At 35.2% G+C, this 18,644-nt stretch overlaps 1 protein-coding gene across 2 annotated transcripts in view; it reads right to left on the reverse strand.

Annotated features, from left to right (window-relative positions):
• The window catches only part of USH2A (usherin), a 763,828-nt gene that overhangs the window by 168,657 nt on the left and 576,527 nt on the right, over positions 1-18,644 (reverse strand). For both annotated transcript variants that reach the window (XM_032289234.1, XM_032289233.1), the window contains exons 47-48: positions 16,420-16,618; positions 12,114-12,282 (exon numbers count right to left, since the gene is read on the reverse strand). In XM_032289234.1, the coding sequence (XP_032145125.1) occupies positions 12,114-12,282; positions 16,420-16,618 (368 nt within the window). The remainder of the gene's footprint in view (positions 1-12,113; positions 12,283-16,419; positions 16,619-18,644) is intronic.

Genomic DNA, 18,644 nt, shown 5'->3' on the forward strand with positions numbered 1-18,644 from the left:
TCCCTCCTTGCTGGGCAGGACATCTCTGATAAAAGGCAGCAGCCCCTCAGGGACTTATAAACAAAGCCCCACCTTCCCAGGTCAGAGCACCTGGGAAAAGGGACGGTTGTGAGTTCCACTCCAGCAGACTTAAACGTCCCTGCCCAGTAGCTCTGAAGGGAGCAACAGAGCTCTGAGCACAGCACTTGAGCTCTGACAAGAGACAGAGTGGCTCCCTGACCCCCATATATCCAAAGAGACACCTCATACAGGAGAGCTCTGACTGACATCTGGCAGGTACCCTTCTGGGACGAAGCTGCCAGAGGAACAAACAGACAGCAATTCTTGCTGTTCTGTACCCTCATGGGTGATTCCCAGGCAAGCAGGGTCCAGAGTGGACCTCTAGCAGTCCTGCAGCAGAGGGGCCTATTTGTTAGAAGGAAAACTAAAAAACAGAAAGAAATAGCTTCAACATCAACAGAAAGGACATTCACTCAGAGACCCTATCCGAAAGTCCCAACTTCAAAAATCCACAAAGATGGGAAGAAACCAGTGCAAAAAGGCCAAAATCACCAAAAAACCAGAATGCTTCTTCTCCTCCAAGGGATCACAACTCCTCACCAGCAAGGGAACAAAACTAGATGTAGAATAAATTTGACAAATTGACAGAAGCAGGTTTCAGGAGGTGAGTAATAACAAACTCCTCTAAGCTAAAGGAGCATATTCTAACCCAATGCAAAGAAACTAAAAACCTTGAAAAATGGTTAGACAAAATGCTAACTAGAATAACTAGCTTAGAGAAGAACATAAATGACTTGATGGAGCTGAAAAACACAGCACAAGAACTCTGCGAACCACAAGTTCCAACAGCTGAATTGATCAAGCAGAAGAAAGGATAACAGAGATTGAAGACCAACTCAGTGAAATAAAATGAGAAGGCAAGGTAAGAGAAAAAGAGTAAAAAGAAGTGATAAAGCCTCCAAGAAATATGGGATTATGTGAAAAGACCAAATCTATGTTTGATCAGTGTACCTGAATGTGACTGGGAGAATAAAGCCAAGCTGGAAAACACTCTTCAGGATATTATCTAGGGAAACTTTTCCAACCTAACAAAGCAGGCCAACATTCAAATTCAGGAAATACAGAGGACACCACAAAGATATTACTCAAGAAAAGCAACCCAAGGCACATAATCATCAGATTCACCAGGGTTGAAATGAAGGAAAAAATGCTAAGGATAGCCGGAGAGAAAGGTTAGGTTACCCACAAAGGAAAGCCCATCGCACTCACAGAAGATCTCTTGGCAGAAACCCTACAAGCCAAAAGACAGTGGGGGCCAATATTCAACATCCTTAAAGAAGAGAATTTTCAACCCAGAATTTCACATCCAGCCAAACTAAGCTTCATAAGTGAAGGAGAAACAAAATCCTTTAGAGACAAGCAATTGCTGAGATATTTCGTTACCACCAGGCCTGCCTTACAAGAGTTCCTGAAAGAACCACTAAACATGGAAAGGAAAACCAGTACCAGCCACTGCAAAAATGTATCAAACGGTAAAAACCATCGACACAATGAAATAACTGCACAAACTGGCAGGCAAAACAACCAGCTAGTATCAAAATGACAGGATCAAATTCACGCATAACAATATTAACCTTAAATGTAAATGGGCTATGCCCCAATCAAGAGACAGACTGGCAAATTGGTTAAAGAGTCAAGACCCATCAGTGTGCTGTATTCAGGAGACCCATCTCATATGCAAAGAAACACTTAGACTCAAAATAAAGGGATGGAGGAAGATTTACCAAGCAAAGGGACAGCAAAAAAAAGCAGGGGTTGCAATTCTAATCTCTGATAAAACAGACTTTGAACCAACAAAGATCAAAAGAGACAAAGAAGAGCATTACATAATCAATACAACAAGAAGAGCTAACTATCTTAAATATATACGTACCCAATTCAGGAACACCCAGATACATAAAACAAGTTCTTAACAGCCTGCAAAGAGACTGATTCCCACACAATAATAGTGGGTGACTTTAACACTCCACTATCAATATTAGACAGATCAATGAGACAGAAAATTAACAAGAATATCCAAGACTTGAACTAAGATCTGGAGCAAGCAGACCTAATAGGCATCTACAGAATTCTCCATCCCAAATCCACAGAATATACATTCTTCTCAGCACCACATTGCACTTACTCTAAAATTGACCATGTAATTGGAAGTAAATCACTCCTCAGCAAATGCAGAAGAACAGAAATCATAACAACCATCTCTCAGACCACAGTGCAATCAAATTAGAACTCAGGATTAAGAAACTCACTCAAAACCACACAATTACATAGAAACTGAACACGTTGCTCCTGAATGACTACTGGAAATAATGAAATGAAGGCAGAAATAAAGATGGTCTTCAAAGCCAATGAGAACAAAGATACAACATATCAGAGTCTTTGGGACACATTTAAAGCAGTGTCTAGAGGGAACTTTATAGCACTAACTACCCACATGAGAAGTGAGGAAAGACCTAAAATTGACACCCTATCATCACAATTAGAAGAACTAGAGGAGCAAGATCAAACAAATTCAAAAGCTAGCAGAAGACAAGAAATAACTAAGATCAGAGCAGAACTGAAGGAGATAGAGACACAAAAAACCCTTCAAAAAATCAATGAATCCAGGAGCTGGTTTTTTTGAAAAGATCAACAAAATAGACAGACTGCCAGCCAGATAATAAATACAATAAAAAACAATACAGGGGATACCACCACCGATTCCACAGAAATACAAACCGCCATCAGAGATTACTACAGACACCTCTATGCATATAAACCAGTAAACCTAGAAGAAATGGATATATTCCTGAACACTTACAATCTTCCAAGACTAATCCAGGAAGAAGTTGAATCCATGAATAGACCAATAACAAGGTCTGAAGTTGAGGTAGCAACTAATAGCCTACCAACCAAAAATAGTCCAGGTCCAGATGGGTTCACAGCTGAATTCACCAGATGTACAAAGAGGAGCTGGTACCAATCTGCCTGAAACTATTCCAAACAATACAAAAAGAGGGAATCCTCCCTAACTCATTTTATGAGACCAACATCATCCTGATACCAAAACCTGTCAGAGACACAACTAAAAAAGAAAATTTCAGGCCAACATCCATAATGAACATGGATGCAAAAATCTTCAATAAAATACTGGCAAACTGAATGCAGCAGCACATCAAAAAGCTTATCCATCATGATCAAGTTGGCTTCATCCTGGGGATGCAAGGTTGGTTCAACATACACAAATCTATAAATGTAATCCATCACATCAACAGAATCAAAGACAAAAACCACATGATTATCTCAATAGATGCAGAGAAGGCCTTCCACAAAATTCAGCAGCCATTTACGCTAAAAACTCTCAATAAACTAGGTATTGATGGAACATATCTCAAAATAATAAAAGCTATTTAGGACAAACCCACAGCCAATATCATACTGAATGGGCAAAAACTGGAAGCATTTCCTTGGAAAACTGGCACTAGACAAAGGTGCCCTTTCTCACCACTCCTATTCAACTTAGTATTGGAAGTTCTAGCCAGAGCAATCAGGCAAGAAAAAGAAATAAAGGGTATCCAATTAGGAAAAAAGGAAGTCAAACTGTCTCTATTTGCAGACAACATGATTGTATATTTAGAAGACCCCATAGTCTCAGCCCAAAATCTCCTTAAGATGATAAGCAACATCAGTAAAGTCTGAGGATTTAAAATCAATGTGCAAACATCACAAGCATTCCTATACACCAATAACAGACAAACAGAGAGCCAAATCATGACTGAATGCCCATTCACAATTGCTACAAAGAGAATAAAATACTTAGGATACAACTAACAAGGGAGGTGAAGGACCTCTTCAAGGAGAACTACAAACCACTGCTCAAGGAAATAAGAGAAGACACAAACAGAAGGAAAAACATTCCATGCTCATGGTTAGGAAGAATGAATATCATGAAAATGGCCATACTGCCCAAAGTAATTTATAGATTCAATGCTATCCCCATCGAGCTACCATTGACCTTCTTCACAGAACTGGAAAAAATCACTTTAAACTTCATGTGGAACCAAAGAAGAGTCTGTATAGCCAAGACAATCCTAAACAAAAAGAACAACGCTGGAGGCATCGTACTACCTGACTTCAAACTATACTACAAGGCTACTGCAATCATAATAGCATGGTACTGGTACCAAAACAGAGATATAGACGAATGGAACAGAACAGACATCTTGGAAGTAACACCACACATGTACAGCCATCTGATTTTTGACAAACCTGAGAAAAACAATGGGGAAACGATTCCCTGTTTCATAAATGGTGTTGGGGAAACTGGCTAGCCATGTGCAGAAAGCTGAAATTGGACCCTTTCCTGACAGCTTACACTAAAATTAACTCCAGATGGATTAAAGACATAAACATAAGGCCTAACACCGTAAAAACCCTAGAAGAAAACCTATGGAAAACCATTCAGGACATAGGCATAGGCAAGAACTTCATGACTAAAACACCAAAAGCAATGGCAACAAAAGCCAAAAGAGACAAATGGGATCTGATTAAACTTGAGAGCTTCTGCACAGCAAAAGAAACAATCATTAGAGTGAACCAGCAACCAACAGAATGGGAAAAAATTTTGCAAGCTACCCATCTGACAAAGGGCTAATAACCAGAATCTACAAAGAACTAAAACAAATTTACAAGAAAAAACAAACAACCCCATCAAAAAGTGGGCAAAAGAAATGAACACACTTTTCAAAAGAAGACATTTATGTGGCCAACAAACATATGAAAAAATGCTCATCATCACTGGTCATTAGAGAAATGCAAATCAAAACCACATTGAGATACCATCTCATGCCAGCTAGAATGGCAATCATTAAAAAAATCTGGAGACAACAGATGCTGGAGAGGATGTGGAGAAATAGGAATGCTTTTACACTTTTGGTGGGAATGGAAATTAGTTCAACCATTGTGGAAGACAGTGCGGCAATTTCTCAAGGATCTAGAAATAGAAATATTATTTCACCCAGCAATCCCATTACTGGGTATATACCCAAAGGATTATAAATCGTTCCATTATAAAGACACATGCACATGTATGTTAATTGCAGCACTGTTTACAATAGCAAAGACTTGGAATCAACCCAAAAGCCCATCAATGATAGACTGGATAAAGAAAATGCGGCATATACACACCATGGAATAGTATGCAGCCATAAAAATGGATGAGTTCATGTCCTTTTCAGGGAAATGGATGAAGCTAGAAGCCATCATTCTCAAAACACTGACATAGGAACAGAAAACCAAACACCACATATTCTCATAGTTGGGTGTTAAACAATGAGAACACATGGACACAGGGAGGGGAACATCACACACTGGGGCCTGTTTGTGGGGGGTAGGGGAGAGATAGCAGGGGGTGAGGGGATTGGGGAGGGAATAACAATCAGGAAAAATACCTAATGTAGGTGATGGGGAGATGGACGCAGCAAACCACCATGGCATGTGTATACCTATGTAACGATCCTACATGATCTGCACATGTACCCACAAACTTAAAGTAAATGCATATGTGTATGTGTGTGTGTGTGTGTGTGTGTGTGTGTGTGTGTATGATTTAAAGGTCATTAACAAGATTGCACTCTCCCATTTCCCTGGAGTTCCCAACATTAATACCATCCTACTGCCTCTCCCTGAAGTAGCTGCTTAATTTATAGCAGTAGATCTATACTTAGCATTTTTTTCATATATTCTTGCACTCAGGCTCACAGTCTTTTTTTGTTTCATCTGTGACAGTTATTCCCCGAGTGTTTCCAGCAATGCCTTCTTAATTCTCATAATTACTTAACCATTACCTTACAATGGTAAGCACAACATGATCTCCCAAAAATATCTACATCCTAAACCATGGAACCTGTGACTATATTATGTTACATGGGAAAGGGGAATGAAGACAGTAGATATAATTAAGTTTAATAATACAATGTGAGAAATACTCAATTGGTCATTGTTGGCCTGTAAAATGGAGGAGGTACACAAGCCAAAGAATGTGAGCAGCCTCTGCAAGGTAGAAAAGGCAAGAAAATGGATTTTCTCCTCCAGAAGGGAATCCAACTGTTGTTAACTTCTTAGTTTTAGCTCAAAGAGACCCATTTCAAACTTTTGATATTGAGATGTATAAGATAAGTTTGTGTCATTTTAAGTCATAAAGTTTCTGGTAATGAGCTATAGCAGCAATAGGAAATAAACTGAGAGATATTTAATTTTCTCTATAAGATTCAACTGCTATACAATATGTGAATGATCATCTGTCATGCTCTCCAGATAGTCTTGAAAAATTGATTCCCTCTATTTGTCAAGAGTGGTAGCTTACAATGAGCATAAAGTCTCTAAATGTCAATTTTGTCAGAACAAAGTGCTTTTTCTAGAATCTAAATTTTAGGGTGTGACATTTTGCAAAGTGCAAAGTCTTTTTTCTCCCCAAAGTTTGGAAGCTCTTTATGACTTACCCTGGCCATTTGCTAAAAGTCAACTTAGAGAATTGCTTGGCCTCATAGAATCAAAAGGATCCTTATGAAACCAAGGATTGTTTCATCAGAAACTTTGTTATTTAAAGGAGGCCTGTTAACCCCCTTTACTCATATGCTCCCCAGTTACTAAACATTTTTTTATATTTGGATATGAAAGATTGGGTAAGCTTTGGGGATTCTAACTCAGCAGCCCAGTGGACATCAGAAACATTAATTCCCCACTAATATTCCTAAAGTTACTCAATGGAGGTCAAACAACTAAGAAGTGAAAGAAATCGATGCGGAGCCAGGCAGTTTGACTCCTGAATTAATATCTTATCCACTAATTACTCAGCATCAAACCACTGAAACACTACACAAATCTTATTCTTTCATAAGAATGTGATCATGTAAAATATTACCTGAAATAGTCATCACTGACTAGGATATTTTTGCTTTCTTTTAAAAATAAGAATTTTCATTGTAATTTTAATGGAGATATATTCGCTGTCTTTGTTCTACCAACTTATGAGAAAAATATGTTATGTCACTCATGCAAACTCATCACATTATTATATGACACACCATCTCTAAGGGCTCAATCTAAAATTCAATCATGAAAATTCCTATTTTGGCTAGCTGAGAGTGTTGGCCATGTTTCTATGTCCCATTTTCCCTATGTGTAAAATGGAAATAGAGTTCTAAGGCAAAATCTTTAAAAAACATTTTATTTAAAAAATATTATTCAGTATCATTGCTTTTTTCTGGGTGCATACTTCCATGAATTTTAACAAAGAAGCACAATCAGGATACAAAAGAGTTTTATCAGCCCTCAGAACACCCTCATGCTATTCCTGTATAGTCATACTCCCTTCCCATCCATTTGGCAATTGCCCACTTTTTTCTTCAAACCTATGGCTTGTCTTATATTGTATGTCAATGTAAATTCAGTCTCACAGTTTGTAGCTTTTTGAGAATGGCTTCTTTTACTGGGCATGATATCTTCTTGGGATTTATCAATACTTCTTTTTTTTTGCTACGTAGTATTCCTTTGTTCTACAGTTTGTCCATTTACTCAATTAGGGACATTTGGATTGTTTCCAAGTTTTGGCAGTTATGAATACAGCTGCTGTAAACATTCATGTACAGGTTTTTGTGTAAACATAAATTTGCCTTTCTCTAGGGTAAATATCCAGGAGTGGATCAAGGCATATGCAGTTTTTTTTTTTCTCAAAATATGAATATCCAGAATTCGCCAGACAGTTGCCTTAGTCAATTATATTTGAAAGGATCCTATAATATGAATCTATAGTAACAGGGAACTTAGTAAAAGTTTCCATGATGATGTTACCAGAGGCTACTGAAGGAGCAATGAGCTTATTATAAACGATAAAGTTACTGTATTTGTTATGTTCCTCTGGTTAAAATAATTCTATTTGAGATGAAATGTAGTTGCCATGTTTTTTGTCTTCGCAGTCAGACATAATATCCCCTTTGGTAAACTTTAGATAATGTGTCTCATGGGACAGAGCAACATCAGTTAATTAAACGTCACTTAGGACAATGATGGGCTTAGAGGAAGCATAGTATATACGTGTACATTGGGGAAAGCCAACACTTTTTTTTAAAGTCTCTTTTGAGCATAACAAATGTTAATTGGTTTAGATATGTTAGTAGTGTTTTACTGAATCCCTCAGAATCTTATTTAGTGACTGACAGAAGAAAAGACTTCAAAAAAAAAAAAGATGTAGATTATATCCATGAGAAATAAAACTCACTTATTTTCCTCAAAAAAGGGCTATTAGGCGTAAGATACAAGGATCAGTCACCTTCTCATTAACCTCTCAAAATAAATCTATTTCAAGCCAGACTTAAAATGTTTTCTCTCTAAAAACTACCATGTGGTCTAACAGTTAATTGTTATTCTTATCAAAGAATGACCCACATTAACATTTACTTGGGGTCATTAGCATATTTATAAAAAAGGGAGAGAAATGAGCATTCTTTTCTCTTCTGGTCTTTGTTATGGAGGAAAGTCATGAGAAAAAAATGAAGTACATATTTACCAACATTTTACACTAATCTATAAATATCAAAATTCCTATACCTACCATGGTCTTGAACTGGCAGACTAGTGATCAGATTTTAATCGCATTTAGTTGCAAGAGGATTTGGGGCCACTGTGCTTTTTTGTTTTTCTCAATGCAACTGGTGTTAAACTAGATAACAAAGACCTCAGGGCTGAGGACAGAGGTCACAAAAATAATCTCTTCATTTAGGTACAGTGAGATTAATGACTGGAGCATAACACTCTTTATTTCATGAGATTGCTTTTTTCTTTTCTCTTGACACCGTAGTAGGCATTCTAATACTATGAAAAATGAACTACTTAAAAAGAATCAAAATTTGGCACATGCTAAATAGTTTGAGAGATATTAAACATGCTTTAGGTCTGAAGAAACATGTATTTATATATACAGACAATAAATATTTTAAAAACTCTTGCTCTAAAAACTATTAAAATGCTTTATAATATCAATGAGAACTTCTGAGCTTCCAAGACTTATTTCATTTTTAAGGAAAATGTTCAATTTTATTTTGAAACCTAACAAAAATAGATTGTGCTGTCAGTTCAAAATCTGACTACTTGCGTTAACATTGAGAGTCACTGGCAAGTCTCTTGAGTTAGAAGCAGGGATAGAGGTAACTAAATATTTTCCATTAATTTTAAGGGACAGAGGATATTTTGTAGTTTTAATAGTTTCTTGTAAATCATAACATCAAAATTTTTAATGTGATGTGGAAATGAAAACACTATTATTTAGTTCCATGCTCAACTTGGTCTACTGGTGTGAAGAATGGTAGGAATTGAACCAAAATGTCCATCTCATCACTGTAATTATAATTTTATATCAATTTTTTATAAGCAAAGGCAGATATGAACCACACACGAAAACTCCCCAAATGTAAGTTATTTTGAGAAAGTAAAGCATTTAACAGTATTTGATCCATTGTTAACACTGTGAGTTGTAGTATAAAGAAGTTTAACAGTTTTCTACAAAATCCTTATTTCCATATATATTTTTATTTTTTCTTACTTGGAAAATCTGGTTTACTAGAACATTTTTAATTTTGAAATATTTTTCATAGAGAATAAGAAATGACAGCAATGTTATATAAACATACGTTTTTTCCTATGAATTGTAAGGAAAAATAATGAGTGAAGGTTCTCTGCCTTGGGTAAATTTGAACAGCATTTAATCAGTACACCTGAAACCGCCTTTGCAAAAATTATGACAGTAAGAAAATTCTGACAATGGAAAATTATGACAGTGAAAGATATCTGACCTAATCAATTCCATCTAGTCTCCAAGCTACCGTTGTCTATTCCTGGGCATAGGCCAAGATAACTATGGGAGGTATGTAGTTTCCTGTTTAGCTTCAAATCAATGATGACAGCCCTTTTCTGAAACAAACTCACTCCTTGCTTGGGGAGCAAAACATCTTTATAAAACTAACAAATTAGTCACAGAAACTATGAGTCAGGTGTTTATGCCACCAGAGGCCACATGATTCCTAACCTTCCCAATTGCTCCCATAGATAACATCACTATTGTAAAACCTAAGATTGGACTTCAAGGTATTTTTCAGACTCTTTATTCTGATGAACCGGCTAGCATCACCCAGACCAATAAACTGGCTCATCTGATCTTGCAGTCCCTATCCAGGAACTGACTAAGGGCAAGAAGACAGTTCTGACTCCCTATAAGTTTATAAGCATCCCCCATTCCCTATAAGCATCCCCCATTCCCTAGCCCTATGCTCACCAAGCTATCCTGAAAAAAACCTTAGGTTTTGAATTTTCTGGGAGGTTGTTTTGAGTAAAAACTCCTGTCCTGTTAGTTGGTTCTGCATTTATTAATTTCTTTCTCTATTGCAATATCACTGTCTTGGTAAATTGGCAATATCTGTGCAATGGGCAAAATAAACCCATTAGGTGATTACGCTCCTTCTACATTTGCTAGTATTTTCCAGGAAAGACACTGGGTTAGACAATGTCTCATTTCACATGCCTTGGATGGATATAGTTATATAGAACACAAAGTACACTGAAGCAGATGTTGGGCATAAATTTCACCTTAAACTAGATATCTCAAAACATTTAGCTTTCCTATGGCCTCCAAAACTTAGTTTTCTTCTCTTTCTCCGATATCCATTTCCTGCTCTTTGAAGGAGATATCAGTATCAAACTTAAGTAGCAGAAAAAATTTGTATTCTCAATTACTTGTGCAGGATAAATAGTAACTGACAATGGTAGTAATGAAGAGTTTAGAAGTCTGAAATAGTCCTTAAAAAAAAATTGTCAACACATGTTGATACTTTTTGGTTAAAGAGGCAGTAAAATACTCAAAAAAGCATAGATTTAGGAGACAGACCTATATACACATTTTAGTTCTTCCACTTCTATTCACGTCTATGAATCTGGATATGTTATTGATCCTCTCCAAAATGGTTTCCTTACTTGTAAACTGCAGAGAAAATACCAATTCCCCAGAGTTGTGAAGATTCTATAAGGTATCCTATGTAAAGCCTTTAATATGGAGACTGCGAGAGACTTGGTACTTTAAAAATGCCAGTTGTTGGCCAGGCATGGTGGCTCACACCTGCAATTCCAGCACTTTGGGAGGTTGAGGCAGGTGGATCATGAGGTCAAGAGATTGAGACCATCCTGGCGAAGTTGGTGAAACCTCATCTCTACTAAAAATACAAAAATTAGCTGTGCATGGAGGTGTGTGCCTGTAGCCCCAGCTACTCAGGAGGCTGAGGCAGGAAAATTGCTTGAACCCAGAGGTGGAGGTTGCAATGAGTTGAGATGCCACTGCACTCCAGCCTGGCAACAGAGTGAGGCTCCGTCTCAAAAAAAAAAAAAAAAAAAAAAAAAAAAAAAAAGAGCCAGTCGTTATTATCATCATTGCCAATCATATTCACTAGGCATTGTTTTATGTAGTTGAAATTTGGAGCAAAATAGCTAGCTAAGTTGGCTAATGGTAAAAAGGAGGGAAGGAAAAAATCCACTTTGCCACTCTTGCCTGACTTATAACGATGAGAGAATACTTCCAGTGGCCTAGAATTCTCACAAATGAAATTTGCTGTAACAATCTATCCAGGAACAATGCATGTGTAGTTCATATTAGAAATGGAAGAAGTGGGAAACAGCTTCATGGAGTGGAACAGTCAGCAATTCACAGATTTAACAGTGAAAATATATAATCATGTTAATTAAAAAAAAAAAAAAGCAAGATAAAAGTAGTTAACCAGGATCTCCAGATTTATTTCTTTTTGTAGTAGATATTATAAATTCCTGTGTTATCTCTTTTTCTAATATTTAGCCTTGCTTATATTTTAACAAAGAAGAAGGAAGAAATAATATTTAAAGCAGGCCAATACCTATGTGTTTGTGGTTCAATTTTTGTTGGGGTGGTGGAGATATTTGAAATAGTTCACTGACATGAATCACCTGTTTATATTCTCAGATTCCCAAAGTTTTTGAGTACACCTGGAAATAATCCTTACCTGGTAGAATTCTAGCATAGTATCCAGAGCAGCACTGATGATCTGGTTGTGCCTCTTGTATTCGGCCACCACAACAAACTCCGGTAGAATTTACAAAGAACGGGATATACTTTTCTTCACAACAGTGGTGGCCAGGCTTGGGGTTATAGAGCACGCCGTTACAACAAACCTGAAAGTTTGAAATCAGTTTTAAAGAGATATCAGTTTAGTTAAGAATATTATGCCACTATATCTCATGTAATATAATTATTTTCTTATGAGGCATTGATCTGAGACATTATTACTCATATTTCATTGGTTTAAAAATGTGTTTTCTAGGATCATTCAAATTTTATAAATGTCATTTCAAAGAATACATGTTTTTTGAAGTATTCAGCCATTCTTTGTGCCCTATGATGATACTCTAAATATGAATTATCTTTTGAACATCAGTGCTGCTGAGGTAAAAATGTTTAGAATTTTAAATGAACAATTTCCTTAATATATATATATGTTTCTTTAAATGATTGATTTTAAAACACCACATCTATGGATATTGTCTCTTATTGATCCTTTTTCAAAGTAAATTGGATTTTTTCTTATAATTTGTATGATCACTTATTTGTGAACCCAATCTTCAAACAAGGCAATCACAACAGAGTCCAATATTTGCAAGTATATGTGTATATATACATATCTCATAAGCCACTACATTTAAAAAAGGAAATCTATATGGAAATTAATTTTGAAAAGCCCTTTTAACTCTGTTTTCTTTAGTAACTGTGAAAAAAATTATGTGCTTCAACAATCAAATAATTATTTGCATACTCACTTAAGGTCTGAGAGACTGACACACTGTATACAAAAAAACGAAACAATGAACAGTTGCTAATACGTAGCCTCAGAACTCTTCCATGGAATAAATTGCACTAAATGGCTAGACATTTCCTGTGGTAGGCAAAAGCAACCACTATGAGGCGTTTCTCTCTTTTTTTTTTTTCATTGCTACCTACAAAGTGTGCCAACATTTGAACCAATTCAACACAGGAATGGTAGAATGTACAATCTCTAAATCTTCAACAAAGCCACTAGTTTAGTACTTCACTCATTTTTCAAAACTTATCTAAAAGTAAAGAAGTTAAGCTCTTAAATTCAAAGTCTACCATTGTGGTTCCTCAGGTGGCCTTGCTAAACCAACTGTAATGCATTTCTTTCATTTAGTTATTGGCAATAAGGATTCAATTTTTTTCTAATCAAAAGGATAAATTTGGTGACTGCTCCCTTGGATGTCATATTCTGTGTGAAAAGTAAATTTCAAAATTATGCCCTATTTTAAAAGTTAAGCAAGAAACATTCTCTGTGTTTTATTTGGGATTTGTGAATGCTGATAAAGTAAAACAGCATGCACCTCCCTCTTGTTTTATTATAGTGACCTAAAATCTTGCCATTTGTTTTTGGTCTTGAAGCATTTATTAAAGTCCCAGTCACATAGAGTTTGTTTCTGGACACAAGCACGTACAATATTTATCAGTTGGATAAATATTGATAAATGCTGGATAAAAAGCAAGTTTATCCAGTACTTTTCACCTTCTTTTGAAATTATTCCTCAAAGTGATGGGCCATTAGGACTGGTTCACTTCTATGTTTTCATTATCAATGCTTTCTCAGGCTCCATCAGCCAAGTAAAACACATGCCTTTCTTCTAAGCCACTCTGGTTCAGATTATTGATGGGTCCCAAAGGGGACTTTTGCAAGCAATTGTTTCTCTTGGGGATTCTCTCCATAAACAGAATACTTCCTAACTGAACTCAGTCTTCAAGTTAGTTATCTCAGACAACATAAATGAAAATTTCAATAACTTGAATTAATTTGTGTGTGGCTAATTTTCAAAAAAGTGGCCTCTTCCTTGCTCAATGGTTTCTAAAAGCATGTTTCTAATCCAGTGATTCTCAAAAAGTGTGGTTCCTGGACCAGTTCCAGATACATCACTTGGTCATACAGTTTGGCTCTGTGTCCCCACCCAAATCTCATGTTGAATTGTAATCCCCATGTATTAGGGAGGGACCTAGTGGGAGGCGATTGGATCATGAGCGCTGTTCCCCATGCTGTTCTTTGTGTCTTTTTATTTCAAAAATTAAAATGATTTTTATATATGTCTTTTTAATATAAAATTTTTATTATGTAATAAAAAAATTTATCTTTTTACTTTGATGTATCTTAATTTTTTGACTCACCTAAAAATTTTTATATAAAATTTATTAAATATATTTGTTATATGTTATTTTATAATAAAAGATATGTCTATTTTTTATTATCTAAAATTTTACAATAAAAAGTAAATATAAATTTAGAATATATGTTTATATATTCTTTCCAATCTTTCATGCCAGGAAATGTATCTTAGTACCTAGCCTCAAACAGAAGCTTTCAAATTTTTTCTTATAATTTAACTGACTTCCTTTATTCTCTTTTACTGCAATACCTGTGTTGCCTCTTTAATTCCAACAATAAAAATAAGACTTTGTTTAAGGCATCATTAAAAAGTATGTCTCTTTTTGTTGTAATAATATATGACATTTGCATTACAGGATCAACCAAATGTGATGTTTCTTTTCAAGACTATGAGGTGAGATTTGCACACGTGTTTTCTAAAGGCTAACTTTTTGCTTCTCTATTCTTCAATTTACATTCATTTTCTATAAAAGGTGACCTGTATGATTTTTTTTTTGTAGAGAAGATTTGTCTTAGTCATCTTTTAAAATTGATTAAAAATTAAACTAACCAGTTCTTTGTCATTCATTGAATTTAGAAATGTTACACCAACCAGTCATTTATTTGGTACAAAACTTCATTAAATTTCTTCAAAAGTTAGAAAAAGCAGTTTCTGAAATCACTGCTTAAAGGAAGATAGAAGCAATTTTAGAAATAATTTAGCCTAAAATAGGTAATTATTATGCTGTTAATACTTTATTAAATATATTTTTTTCTTCACACCATTAATTTTTCTTCACCCTTTCATAGGTATATTTTAATTTAATATGGACATTTTAAGAGCATCTACCTTTTGATCTTTTCGAATAAACTTAAATTGAAACATTATCTTTACTAGTTTTATTCTACTTAGCTTTGATTTTACCACTAAAGTTATGGGATTGAAACTTATAAAATCCATATGCAAACCTAAACTACTATGACAATTTTTGGCCAGAATTAGTTTTTATTTTAATGAAACACATTGTTTTCTGCACTGGACAAACTTTAAATCATTAATTCACATGCCTATACAACTATTCTCTCTTCATCAACTTCTTACTGGGTAATGCAAATGTCAAACATATTATTTTAAAATAATGGAAACAAAAAGAATTGAGAAGTGAATTCTGTATTTTGCCAATATTTTCCCAAGATTTTTTTTTAAATGAAGAATATGTTTAATGGGCAAATTTATTTTAGTATTTTTCTTTTCAAAAATCCTAAATTTAATTTTATACAAATATGTTTATCAGATGTGCATATGTGCATATTTAAATATGTGCATACTTAATGGAGTAAAATGACGTCAAACTTAGGCATAATGATAATTTTAGAGTGTAAGTATCAAAAATACATAGTAACTGCTGGCTTTATGCATTTCTTAGATGATAACTATTGCTAAACTTGTGTCAGCTATAATAATTTGTAATTTGATCCATATTGCTTCAGTAACTCACTTTCTTAATTACTGTTTTATTTTGCAGTAAATCTTATAAATTTAGTGGTAGCTTTAGTCATTGAATGTGTGAGAGGCTGTTGTTGACAAATAGGAACATTAGTTCATTATATGAAATTCTACCTTTAAACTAAGGATTTTCTGTGTTGTCAATAAATGTCATTTACAAACTCCTCTGTCTGGCTGTATTATTGATCTGATTTCTAAACAGCATCTAAAATGAACATTAATCTGCAAATGACTATAATTCTAAAATATTTCTGACAAATCTTAAAATGTGCTGTTCATAGTTACTCATCAGTGTCACGTAAACAAACACCCATTTGTAGCTGAAAAGATCTGCTGAAAAGAAAATTTCAAGTCATTTGATCAAATACAAAAGGATGTATCCTATTCTAATAAATTTATGTTTCCTGTGAAAGGAGTAAAAAGTGGGAAGGCTAAAGTGCTCATGAAGGTGATAAGATTTTTGTAAGCATCCTTTCTTCTGCATGGAGTCTTCTTCATAGAGTAGAGGAAGTATTGACCATGATATACCATGATGTGAGAAGCGAATAATTTTAGTTGGAGTCTTGAGTGAGAAAAACATAGTTCACTGATTAGTTTGAAAAGATTTACCTTAGCTTCAGGAGAATAGCAAATGTGTCCACAGATATATTCAGGTTTTTGACACCTCACTGCCTTGCAGAGCTCATCACTGTGGTCCTGCATTAATTTCTGAGTTTTAGGGCATGGATACCATGTTTTCCATAGGAGATCATATCCAAGAATGATGCCATTTGGCTTCCCTGGAGATTCCCAATCAATTTGAAGAGATCTGCAACAGATAGAATAATCAATACTTCTGAAAAGACACCATTTAACATTGCTGCTATCAGTCTTACTTTTCAATTAATTTTCCAGATTGATCCAAAGATCTCTTTCATCAATAACCTCATAAAATGTGGCAGCAATAGATAAGAATATATATATATATATATTCATATATGAAATCATATATTTTCAAATAAATCAAAACTATGTTAGCTTTTGGAAGAATAACATGTGGTGTGAGTGCAGTGGTTTATCACTTTAAGTTTCAAACACAAGAAGTAAATACCACTACGGCTAATTAGGAAAATCAGAGCATTTTGTTTGGTAAGCGAAGATAAGACATACATGACTTGGTAAATGAAGTGACAATTAGAATATGTGGCAACTTGATGCCTACTTCTAATCGCTTCTCCCTTGCCTTACCTTAGCTAGGAGTAGTGATACAAGAACATTGTGATAGATATGGATGTTCTTAGGAAAGTTTTCTTGAAACAGCTGCCACCTCCTTTTCTCTTTCTTTCTGCTAAACATGATGTCTACAACTTCAGCAATCATCTTTTAGTCATTTGAGAAAGTCCATAAGAATCAAAAGATTCCACCATTATATTTGGCATTGCTGAACTAGTTCCAACAACTATCCACAGCAGACCCCTGAACAAGATGAAATTGAACTATGAGGATCCACTTACAGGTAGATTTTCTTCCATCCTGCCACCTATGAGACAGCAAGGCCAACTCTTCCTCTTTCTTCTCCTACTTAGTCTACTCAGAATAAAGATAATGAGGATGAAGGACTTTTATGATGATCCACTTCCGCTTACTGAACAGTAAATATATTTTCTCTTCCTTATGATTTTGTTAATGACATTTTCTTTTCTTTATCTTACTTATTGTAATAATATAGTATAAATCTACATACAAACTATGTTTTAATCAATGTTTTATGTTATCAGTAAGGCTTCTGGTCAACACTAGACTATTAGCAGTTAAATTTTGGGAAAGTTATATGCAGATTTTCAACTGTGTGGAGATCAGCAGTCCTAACCTCTGTATTGTTCAAGAGTCAACTATGTATCTAGAACTATTTACTTAGGTTTTTTTTGCCTGGTGTTTTGGTACTTGCAGCCAAAATAAATGCCCAAATTGAGAATTTTATAGTTAATAACTTATTTAAAATCTATTTTGTGGCTGGGCACATGGCTCACGCCTGTAATTCCTGCACTTTGGGAGGCTGAGGCGGGCAGATCAACAAGGTCAGACATTTGAGACTAGCATGGCCAACACGGTGAAGCCCCGTTTCTACTAAAAACACAAAAAAATTAGCTGGGCGTGTGGCACATGCCTGAAATCTCAGGTACTCAGGAGGCTGAGGCAGGAGAATTGTTTGAATCCAGGAGGCGGAGATTGCAGTGAGCTGCGATAGTGCCACTGCACTCCAGCCTGGGCAACAGAGCAAGACTCCATCTCAAAAAAACAAAAACAAAAAGAACTTTGATTTGCTATATCTTAATTTTCTGACTCACCTAAATAGATTCAGTTTCTTTTTTCAATAACTCTTTAAATAGCATGGTCAAACATGGGTTTTTTTGGTCAAAAATATAGTAGACAGAGATTCCCATAAGAAGTATGTTTACATTATCATGTTCTTAAAGAAAATGTTTGATTTAAAAAAATCGAGTGATAATTTCATTTTAAACCCAAGCAGAAAGTTTTTCTGAGAGGCAGGGTTTGGTATACAATGAAGCTATAACATCTGATCAAAATTTTACTGCATTTTCAAAGATCTATTAATATTTCATTTGCTGTAGCAAATGAGGTCGTAACATACAGCTGTTCACAGAGGAGACAACCCTGAATAAAATGATTTACCCTCAGGTTAATGTTATAGAACTTAAATTCTGCACTTAGGTTTACTTGCCAGAAAAATACTGCCTAGGCCACACTTCTATGCCATCTTTAGTATTTGCTTGATAATCTCTCTAAGAAGAAAGTAAAGTTTTTAATAAAGCCCCAGAGATTTGAACATGACA

This window comes from Sapajus apella, unplaced genomic scaffold, assembly GCF_009761245.1.
Source record: "Sapajus apella isolate SASKATOON/1434 unplaced genomic scaffold, GSC_monkey_1.0 scaffold22, whole genome shotgun sequence".
Classification (NCBI taxonomy): Eukaryota; Metazoa; Chordata; class Mammalia; order Primates; family Cebidae; genus Sapajus; species Sapajus apella.